Source organism: Antennarius striatus, chromosome 13 (genome assembly GCF_040054535.1).
Source record: "Antennarius striatus isolate MH-2024 chromosome 13, ASM4005453v1, whole genome shotgun sequence".
Lineage (NCBI taxonomy): Eukaryota > Metazoa > Chordata > Actinopteri > Lophiiformes > Antennariidae > Antennarius > Antennarius striatus.
The window spans coordinates 9,394,750-9,405,727 of record NC_090788.1 but is presented as its reverse complement, the minus strand read 5'-3'; the positions used below and the strand labels follow the sequence as shown (position 1 = coordinate 9,405,727).

The 10,978-nt window shown below is 39.2% G+C and overlaps 2 protein-coding genes across 3 annotated transcripts; one reads left to right on the top strand and one right to left on the bottom strand.

Annotated features, from left to right (window-relative positions):
* Positions 1–496: 496 nt before the first annotated feature.
* On the bottom strand, positions 497–3,724 carry mrps31 (mitochondrial ribosomal protein S31). Its single transcript, XM_068331626.1, has 7 exons — positions 3,522–3,724; positions 2,534–3,019; positions 2,178–2,336; positions 1,953–2,081; positions 1,805–1,878; positions 1,145–1,285; positions 497–1,044 (listed from the first exon to the last, which is right to left on the bottom strand). The coding sequence occupies exons 1-7, from the start codon at positions 3,632–3,634 to the stop codon at positions 827–829; spliced, it is 1,320 nt and encodes a 439-aa protein (XP_068187727.1). The 5' UTR covers positions 3,635–3,724; the 3' UTR covers positions 497–826.
* A 245-nt stretch (positions 3,725–3,969) lies between these two features.
* Positions 3,970–10,144, top strand: taf6 (TAF6 RNA polymerase II, TATA box binding protein (TBP)-associated factor). 2 transcript variants are annotated; one of them, XM_068331056.1, is made up of 15 exons: positions 3,970–4,166; positions 5,555–5,712; positions 5,866–5,952; positions 6,051–6,204; positions 6,292–6,348; positions 6,436–6,555; positions 6,667–6,788; positions 7,069–7,146; positions 7,252–7,353; positions 7,452–7,634; positions 7,779–7,853; positions 7,933–8,058; positions 8,183–8,356; positions 9,030–9,221; positions 9,568–10,144. In XM_068331056.1, exons 2-15 carry the CDS (start codon positions 5,557–5,559, stop codon positions 9,856–9,858), a joined length of 1,917 nt encoding a protein of 638 aa, XP_068187157.1. In that variant the 5' UTR covers positions 3,970–4,166; positions 5,555–5,556; the 3' UTR covers positions 9,859–10,144. The 2 variants fall into 2 exon arrangements, with proteins under 2 accessions (XP_068187157.1, XP_068187156.1); XM_068331055.1 differs by lacking the exon at positions 3,970–4,166 and having other exon boundaries at positions 4,990–5,712.
* Positions 10,145–10,978: the final 834 nt, after the last annotated feature.

Here is a 10,978-nt window from a genome sequence, read left to right as displayed (position 1 = left end):
CTTTATAGCACAGCACATAAGTCCATGTCACTTAAACTTCAAGACAAATCTCAGGTATTGCATTTTCTATGTAGCTGAATTTTAGATTTCCTGTCAGACAGGAAGCCTAAACACGGGGTCCCCTCAGAATCATATTCTCTCAACTGTGCTCTGCATACTGTGTGCCAGCACGTTTTCCCATTCAGAGTATTCCGTGCAGATTGTGTGGATGAATTGGTAGTATTTGGTAGGTTTATGGATGGAGATGATTCGGCATGAGGCAGGGTCCTGGTGGAGGGGAGCAATGTAGTAGTCAGCACATCTCCTTGCACAGGCTGTGAACTTCCCTCTATCTCTTCCACATATACAACATGTACAAGAAGCAATAGGCAGAGGGTGACTGCAGACTTCCTCCTTTGTTAGCTCTATCCTCAATTAGCTTCTCTCAAGGATAGGATTTCAGAAAATGTATTGGCAGAAAATGAAAGAAACAGAAGCCATGACTGTAAATCCTGCAACTTTATTAGCTGTACAAGCATTTGTATAACAGTATTTCACTTACTCTTCACATTTTTACTTCATAGTGTAACAAGCCAAAATTAAATGATTTACCCATCATTCTATACAAATATTTGAGAAGCAGTAAATGTTCATTAGCTGACAAATAGATGCAAAAATGACACCAGTTGATCCTACCAGGACTCCAAAATGAGGGGGAAAAATGTTGGGTTTGTACTGGAAGCTGTTCAGAGTACAAGTGCAGATGTTTAGACCTGCAAAGCTGTGTTGAGTAAGAGGGACTTGCCTCACAAAACTTACTTATCTTAATCTAGTTGTCATAAATATTTCACTCTTCCAGAGTTTCCTTTTTCTGCTGGAAGTAGTCTCTGTACCATGAAATGTGTTCCTTCTTATTTTGGACTGTCAGATATGGGTTTTTGGACAGACCAGCAACCACAAGTTCCATGAAGTGCCGCACTGGTCCCTGAAGGGGGAAACCTTCCTCCAAATGTTTTTCTAAGAAAACATGCTCATTGAATGAGACACTGGCTTCCTCATCAAGTCCTAACACACAACAGAAGGAGCACTGTCAGTGTGGCAACTTGGCCAAAGTTAATTTTGTTCATTCTGTATACAACTAGAATGGAATCATCACAGCACTTACCAGCTTCATTGTTGATTGGGTACTCCCATAATTTCCCTTCTTTGGTCCACTGAATCATTTCCTCAAGCTTGTTGGAGGGCATGTGATTGACTGACAGAGACAATTCTTCAGCAAATTCCAAATCCCATAGAGTTGGTCGTGCTGAAAATATAACAGCAGCATTATGGTCAGATGTATAGATGAGGTGAAAACCAAAAGCTGAAGAAATGTGGTGATTAATTTGTTTAGGAGCAAGAGAAACTGATTGGGTGATCATGTCCCATGACAATAAGCATTAATGAAGGTCTATTGTCTCAAGGGGGGCTGGAGCCTAATGAAGTTGACATTGGATGCCAGGCGGGGCACATAATTTCATCACAGTGCACATAGTCATCGAAAGACAAACAACCATTCATATTCTTTTAGAGGGACTACTGAAATTCTTTTTTATGGCCTGACAAAACCATTGTGCCCGGACAGTACAGTAACCATGCCGACACAGGGAGAGCATGTAAGCTGCACACAGAAAAGCCCCAGGGCCTTTCTGTGAGGAAACAGTGCTAACTACTACACTACTGTGCCACCATAAATACCTCAGAAATTATCGAAGGAGTACATCTAAACAAAAAAACATCCACAATAATTCTAGACTTAAAAGCGAAAAATCAAATTTTTCATTACCAACTGTTGACACAATGCCTTCTTCAGAACGGGGAGAGAAGATTTGCAGTCTTTTGTTTGACAACATAGTCCTCCTATTAAGTAAAACAAACTTTAAATAAAGTTCCTCTGAAAATTGGCTGAATTATAATTTGAATCACGTTTTTACCTTTTCCAAGTACCTTCCAGACTAGCAGCAAAACTTCCTCGCATGGATGTGCTTCCTCGTGTACTATCGTCATCGTGAGGCCTTGTTTGCTTTGAATTCTGTCTTACTTTCATGCCAGAAATAATCGATCTGAAAATTTCCATTATTCAAAATAGATACAACTTTAAGTTTAACTTAAATATTAATTTGACATTTATATGCTAGAAACAAATTTAGGTTGGATACCTGACATCTATGTCGCCCTTCTTCTGAGTCTCCTGCTGCCTCAACTGCTTGATCAGGTCAATCTCAACCTGGGATTGGTTAGGCAGAGTGGCGGCAGCAGCAGATGCAGCTGCAAGCAGTTCAGGATTAAGACCCTCACTAAGAAAAACCGTAGACAGGCTGGAATCAGTAGATGAAGAGTGTGTCCCAACATTAGGGTAGAGTGAGTAACAAGATTACAGGTATGCATCTCTCATATACGGAAAAAAGTAAGTACTTCAGTGATAATATTGTTGAAAGAGAAAAACTGCAAGGCGTACACATTGAAATCACAACAAAATTTGATTAATAACAGTTTTCTATTGAACCAGTCTCACCTCTCTGTTGATGGTCCCTTTGTAGACTGCTGAGACATACTGGTGCTGCTCTCCACAGCTTCTGGCTTCAGACCGAAGGTAGACTTTAAACTTTCATTTCTTTTTAAAAGTCTGTCTGTCGCTTTGGTCGTAATGTCCACCTTTAAGGATCTAAGAAGATCATGGAGATTCTCTTTGCCACCTTTATTTACAGTAGTTTTGATTTCCTCTGTTGCTGTGGCTGGTTTGATTTTAACATCTATATGTTGCTGCGTGGCATTTCCATCATTGGTCTTTAATACTGCTGGCTCCTCACTTTGCACGACGATGTTGACAATGTTGTTGTCATTTTCAGTTGCCTGTACAGTCAAAGTTGGTGTTTCTGTAGCGTCAACATCTCTGTTGGCTGCTGGTTTGTCATCTCTATTAGAAGAGGAAACATCATTTTTGTTTTCGCAGCTTTTGACTGAACTTGTGCTGAGGGTTCTGACTCCTTCAGTCTCAAAGCTAAAACAAAGCAAAAAAAAGAAAAAAAAATTAATCAAGCATTTAACGTTTTTCGAATATTAAACATGAAAATAAGACCATTATTGTAGGAGAGAGACAATACTATTGAAAAGGTAACGTGACATGGATAAAACTCCTTGCAATAAAGTGTTCATGATGTAATAAAACACTGGATGCTCTTCATACCTCCTACCACATATCGAAGAATGTAAACACGTTACCATGGACATGCCGACAATGCAGCTGACCGGTCCCACGAATGTCATTCAAAATGTCCTGCCCTGATCAGTACAGGTTTAGTGAACTAATTATTGATTCTCCAGTAAATGGCTTTCATATTCAGAAGCTTTTTTAGATTTACATTGCAGTCAACGCAAAAACTTGTCGGCAGCATAACTAGTACCCTGTACAGTATTGTTAGATAATCACATTTAGCAAGTGGCTACCGTAATCAACAGCACTCTGTAATTCAGCGTATAACTTCATCCACTTTCAAACTCACCTGTATGCTAGAGTCTCGGCCTTGCCACATTTAGCTAGTGACAAACAAGACTCAAGGATACTGACAGGTGAATTTCTTGTAGCGTACACAGTTCGACACAAATATCTATGCATGATGTCCTCTTACAACGTCCTTTCACTGGAACACGTTCTTGGTATTTGTCGTTGTTACATCTAAAACTTACCCCCTACAAACTCGAGGATGAAAAAGGTTCCGGCACCGATAAATGTGGTATCTTTGTATAAAAATGACTTATACAGACAGTACCGAGTGAGAATCAGTTGTTGTGATGTATATGTATATATATATTTTAAGTGGGTACTTGTAATTTGAAGCACATATCCTTGGTTGACTTTCATTTACGTACTCTATTTTCCGGGTAACAGTCGCTGTGGAAGGCCCCAACTGAGAGTCTCGCGATATCACAACCAGAACGTGACTCAAAATGGCGACGGAAGATGAGCGCTAATTCACGAATGGGTTTTCAGTCCGTCAGTTGGTTTGCAAAATTATAACGACATGGATATTCGTAGAAAGCTGTTAGCCTTGCAGAAGACGTATTATTGCACATGTCAACATTGAGTATTCTTTATTTTTTACAAGTCCCCGGTTAAATACAAAACGGGAGAGGGAAACTTCACTCAGGTAACAACGTCAACGGTTGCTAAGTTATTAGCATCCAAGCTAACATACGAGAAATTTAACTCAATCTAGTATTGGAGAAATATGCTTTCACAGAATTTTTTGAAAATAAACAGTTCCTTAATTTTACTTAAGTTTTATTTTAATTAATAAGTCGTTCATGTGACTTGTGTGTTTTACATGGTATTGTAGACGTCGGACATTTTTCCGTCAGTGGTTAACCCGCTTTCTGTCGAGCGGAATGTGTTTGTTTACACGCATGACGTTTCAGAAGTCTTCCTTGTCTTAATATAATACTTTGCTAAATTAATCAAAATTAATCGATACGCTCCCTGGCACTGATCTCAGGTAGTACTTTTTACAATGTATCGTTTTCAGTTGCGTGTTTCTGTCGGACGGTGGTTTGTCAGCATTATTCAACAGAAGTTTTTACGAATTTCTTTGGTGCTTGGTGAGATGGATTTTCAGAGAGAATACGCTCATTAGATTTGGGTATCGATCTAAGAATGTTTTTCTTCCTTTAGCATTATCTGAAAGGGCTGTTTTAATATACTCCTGAATTTGTTCCTCAATAATCACTTGAGTCTTGGTACACAAACAACCAAACAAAAACATAAACAAAAGGGTTCGTATCGATTCCCACTTTGGTGTGCATCCAAAGAAAAATCCTGGTACACTACTTTTACATGGTTGCTGTAAGTCCAGTCATCTCACATATTGTTTATGGGACTGAGTTTTATTTGTGATAGAATTCAGTCAAAGGGCTTGTTGGTAGTGATTGTTCTGGACTGATGTATTTATAAGTGTATATATTAGACAAAATATTTCCCTCTAAATGAAACTTAAATCTGTATTTCATGTGAATAGGGTAGAATCAACTTTGCAAGCTGTATGCTCCTAGCCATTTGATTGTTAAATCTCTTTTCAAAGTGCACGAGGACAGTGAACTTCATTTGTCAAAGTCTATTACAAATACAACAGTGTTGTGAAAAGCATTAATATTTAGCTCTGGTTTGTACATTGTTTGTCTAAGATGGACAGATAAGTTATATTTGTTTGCTCTATGCTTGTAATATTTGTTTTCCTGTAACATATTGTGTTGTATTAGTTTATGTCAAACATGAAACTTGTGCCAAAGGCCAAAGAGTGTATTTTTATTTCATTAGCACATAGATCTGTCACATTAATTATGTATGTAGGTTTCACCTGTACACCCAAGCCAATACGTGAGAGACTATTTCTACTGTGACTGTGGGCTGCAGTGAAATGTGCCATTGAAACCCGAACCTTACCAAGAACAGATACAGTATATTTATAGCAAATATGCAGTATGCTTTAGTTGTGGGCCATTTGAATGGAACATCTATTCATCAACCTGTGTCTATTCTTAGCTATGGCTGAAGAACGCAGACAAAAGCAGTGTTCAGTCATCCTGCCCACAGAGTCAATGAAAGCCATGGCAGAGTCTGTGGGAGTGGCGCAGTTACAGGAGGAAAGCTGCGTGACCCTAAGTGAAGAAGTCAGCTACAGAATAAAAGAAATTGCACAGGTAAATCATTATTGATTAGCATTTTGTTTATAATTCTGTATAGTTCTTTGTAGCAATATATGCTCTGATCCTGCAATCTTGAATGTGTTATTTACATTACTGTGTATTAAATATAAGTTAATTTTGATTTGTTTCTTTCTCACTTTTATGTAGGATGCTCTTAAATTCATGCATCATGGGAAGAGACGCAAATTAACCACCAGTGACATAGATAATGCTCTCAAACTGAAAAATGTGGAAGTAAGGAAGAACTTAGATATATGGTATTTGAAGGAAATGATGATCTTGTTAATTTTGTCTCATTCTAAAATCCGTATTCTGTTAATCCCTCTTCCTAGCCACTGTATGGGTTCCAGTCACAAGAGTTTATCCCTTTTCGCTTTGCAAGTGGAGGTGGAAGAGAGCTCCATTTCTATGAGGAAAAGGAAGTTGATCTAAGTGATATCATAAACACACCACTTCCCAGGGTACCATTAGATGTGTCACTCAAAGGTACTCACATAACTATTACTACTTACTGCTGTTTGTTCTGATTATATGATTTTTATTTTTTAAAAACGCTTGTTTGTCAATCCATAGCTCACTGGCTAAGTATTGAAGGAGTCCAGCCTGCTATTCCAGAAAACCCGCCACCAGGTGAGTGCTGTTGCCGTGTTCTTTTCTTAGACACATAAAATGTCTGTATAAAACAAATCTAAATTGACCTTATTTACGGCCTTTTAGCACCTAAGGAGCAACAAAAAATTGAATCTACAGAGCCCCTCAAAGTTGTCAAACCTGGCCAGGATGAAGAAGGTACAATTCAAGGCAAAGGTCAGGGAGCAACGAATGCCGATGGCAAAGGTCAGTATCTTATTAAGTTAATCTTTGATCTCTTCCCTGTCTCTCAAATTTGATTATATCTTTGCTCCATGCTTGCTTCCTTCATCCTATGTTTTTACCTGTTTCTTCTAGGAAAGGATAAGGGTCTGATAAGATTGAAGCCACGCAGCACTCACGAGCTGTCTGTAGAACAGCAACTCTATTACAAGGAAATTACAGAAGCTTGTGTTGGCTCCTGTGAAGCTAAGAGAGCTGTAAGTCCTACCTTTCTGTCTGTATTAATTCTCCATTGCTAAGTAGTGAGACTGACATGCTGTCGATTTCAAAATGAGCCGACAAAATCAATCTCATTCATTTTTGCCCAAAACACATTTTATTCAAAATATTTGTTTTTACAAAAAAAGTTACATTTATGAACAGACTCCAGAATGTTCGAGTACATGTCGCCAAGTGTACGTGTTCCACCATCATCAAACAGTTGTTTCATGTTTACCCTGCTAATTTATGACAAACATTTCCTCATGCCATATCCAGGAAGCTTTACAGAGCATTGCTACAGATCCTGGACTGTATCAGATGCTTCCAAGATTCAGCACATTTATTTCTGAAGGAGTGAGCATTTTTTCTACCTTCATCTACTGCTCTGAATTATTTGTCACCACATATAAAATGTGTAATGTCTCTGCTTACTTTAATGACCTAACTCTCCTCTCAAAGGTTCGTGTGAATGTGGTGCAAAACAACTTGGCTCTTCTGATCTACCTGATGCGGATGGTCAAAGCTCTAATGGACAACCCCACTCTGTATTTGGAGAAATATGTGAGTGAAGAAGAAAAAAAGGGGGGAAATATTTTAAAGTTGTAGTTTCAACACATGCCTTTATTCTAATGTAATATTTTTTCCTTCCGTCATGGCAGTTGCACGAACTCATCCCAGCTGTGGTGACGTGCATTGTGAGTAAACAGCTTTGTTTACGACCAGATGTTGACAACCACTGGGCTTTACGAGACTTTGCTGCTCGCCTCATGGCCCAGAGTTGTAAAACTTTCAGTACCACGACCAACAACATCCAGTCCCGTATAACCAAGACTTTTACAAAGGTGAGTGATCCCTGGTCCACAAAAGGCACCAAAGACTTTTATACAACTGCATCCTTCTGACTTCAGATGTAGCATGTTTGGCTTTCCATTGACACCACTATTCAAAACCCTCCCAAACTAAGTCAGACTGCTGTGTTTCCTCAGAGTTGGTTGGATGACAAAACTCAGTGGACAACACGTTATGGCTGCATCGCTGGACTTGCTGAATTAGGAGCTGACGTGAGTTAGATTTGTTTGACTTGGTCTTTATCATTTTCACAGTTTTCATGAAACCCAATCTCATTTTGTTCTTTTGCAGGTGATTAAGACTTTGATCCTTCCTCGGCTTTCTGTAGAGGGTGCTCGCATCAAAGCGGTGATGGAAGGACCAGTGGTCTCCAATATTGATAAGATAGGGGCTGACCATGTTCAAAGTCTGTTACTGGTAATCAATTTCTATCATTACATGTTTAAGAAGTCAGCTTACCACAGATTCATACGTTTGTATTGTATATTTACTCACAAATGCTTAATGTTACATGTGTACAAAATGTGATTGTGTTTCACAGAAACATTGTGCAAGTGTTATTGCCAAGATCCGACCCCAGCCTGACAATGTGGAGCAGTATCGGATAGACTATGGTTACCTTGGACCCATGCTTTGCTCCCATGTAATGAAGGCCAGGACCCAAGCAGCCCTGCAAGCTCAGCAGGTCAACAGAACTACATTAACCATCACCCAGGTACATTTAGTACATGATGAGAAGAAATTTGAGTTTATGAAGCTATCATGAAAACATTTCTCTATGCTTTGTCAGTTAAACATTGCCGTAAATTCCTGCTTACTTTTTTTACACGCTTTGAACTCCGGGACATTAACAACAATGCGGCTAATTTGTAGATTTTTGCAGGCTAATGGCCTCCAGGGAGAGCTGTAGCAGGAACTATAAGAGCGAGACAGACAGTTGGAGGAGATGATGCACTGAGGAAGAAACTACTGTAGTGTGATTGTATTATGCGCAGACATTTTGCACATTTTGTGTGATGAAAGCCATGACGCAGCCTGTGAAGTAGGAAAAAGAGCTGCTGCATGTAAGCTTAGCATCAATGAATTGATGTCGATATGTTGGAGATTGTGGTGCTGTTTTACTGAAATGTTACAGGCACTGGGTAGCGAAAAAGAAGAAATAATTCGAATTTTTAAAATCTGTCTTTCTAAATATGTCTTATTTCTTGTTACAACACCTCCCACTTATAGATGGGTGCTGGCTACATGTACAAAGTTGTTGTTGTTTTTTTTATTTAATTAGTGCGGCTTATATTCAGGTGCACTCAATAGTCCAGAATTTATGGTAAGCATAGTTAGGTCTACGCCATCACCCAGTTAATGACTAACGACTGATGTCTCTCTGAAAGCCCCGTCCCACCCTCACAGTCTCACAAGGTGGGTTAAGTGGGTCGGCAGGGCCTCGCACTCCCAGCATCATTAAGGTTCCAAGCTCCCTCACCCTCATGTCCCCTCGACCGGGGACCCCATCACAGCCATCGCCCCCGGCAACAAAATACATTGTCATGGCAACCAGTGCCGGGGCTGCATCGACTCAGCAGGTATTTTGACCTTAACATGCCTGCATTCAGTAAACATCCAAAAGATTAAAAAGGTTTTTTACATACGTGTACATGTGGATAGATGATAAAGTTGACTTTGACTGTAATGTAGGTTAGTACTACTTTTTGTGATCTTAATAAATCAGATATAACAGCAATGTATAATAAGTGGTTGTTTTTTATAATAACGTATCTCTTGTGCAAAGCTCAAAAGACTTGCATGAAATATGATTTTTTTGTGTGTTATTTGTGTATTGTTTTTGTTTTGAAATGCCACTGCGCTGAAGTGTAATTTACTCCCTCAATTCGGCATCTGAGTGTACTTGATCTTTTACTCACCCTCCAGGTGATCACCATCAGCTCTTCACAGTCACCCTCACCAGTCACCAGCACTGTTCCCAGTGTCAGTTCAACTCTGCAGCCTCTGGTCAAACTGGAGCCAAGTGGTGGCCCTGGACTGACAAGTTCACGACCTCTGCAGAAGTACATTGTGGTGTCTCTACCCTCATCTGCCTCTTCCTCTTTGGAGACGAAGAGCTCTGTGCTACCAGCCTCAATATCCTCAACCTCACTGGATGCAGGAATGAAGCTAGAAAGATCTGAGTCTCCTGGAGCGAGCACACAGTCCCCGCACTGAGACTTTTGTATGTAGTACAGTTTTTCTTTAACCATGCTGGTGTAGCTGAACACAGAAAATGACATCAACTCTGGAGTCGTATGAAAGGAAATGTCTGAATGCTTGAAGAACAAACATGGGATTGTAAATATGTTAATGCCCAATAAATTCTGAGGTTCATCAGCGAGATCTGTAATATTTCCTCATATATTATAATTAATATCCTGTTTTTTTACTCTAAAATAAATCAAATTTTGTATAAAATCTTGGTGGATTTGTTACAGTACCATTAAAATGTGAAAATTGATCATTTTAGTTGTGAACATTTCATCAAACATCTTGCGGCAACATTTTGAGTAAAGTTTGTCTCCAACATTCATCTAATTAAATCTCCTGCTTCCCTACTCTTTGCAGACAAATCATTTAGTTTTTTGTTGTCGTGTAGGAGTGGATTTTTCCCCCCATCTTCTGACAGTCTTTAGTACAGTCAGCTCAACAACAACTGATAGATTAAAAAAATGAGTTTCATCTGGAGGATAACGTCGGGAATGTCGAAGACAGGATTAATGGCAACTGTTACGGTCCTGATGGGCCACCGTCCACTAATCAATAGGTATTGTCACCCTTACTGCTGTCCCGTCCAAGCCTAATTACCACAAATGTTTAACATCAATACTGTAATGTGTGCATGTGGAATAGCCACACTGCTGGAGGAATTTAGGTCAAATTACTTTTCTACAGAGTACGCATTGAAATTTGACTTAAGTTGTGATCTAGCAGTAAAAGTAAGTGCTGGTTCACTGCTAAATGTATTTATTTTTGGTGCGACAAATTTTTATTAGTATTTTTCAGACATGATTGAACTACGGTGAGCTGCATCTAATTTGTCAAAACTGCTACAGAAAAGTTCCAAAATTATTCATTTGGTGAAATGAAGCTAAATTTGCTTGTGAAAGCCTGTATGTCAATGCTTTTTTGACAGAACTTCGTGTTGAAAACATAAAACATAATTTATTAGTCATTCAAGCTGAGTTTGTACTGTCAGTTTAAAAAGCAGCAGAGAGCCTGAAGCAGCGTACTGTCACACTTACAATACACAATAAAGGGTGTGTACTGCATTTACAGGATCTGTACGTGATGC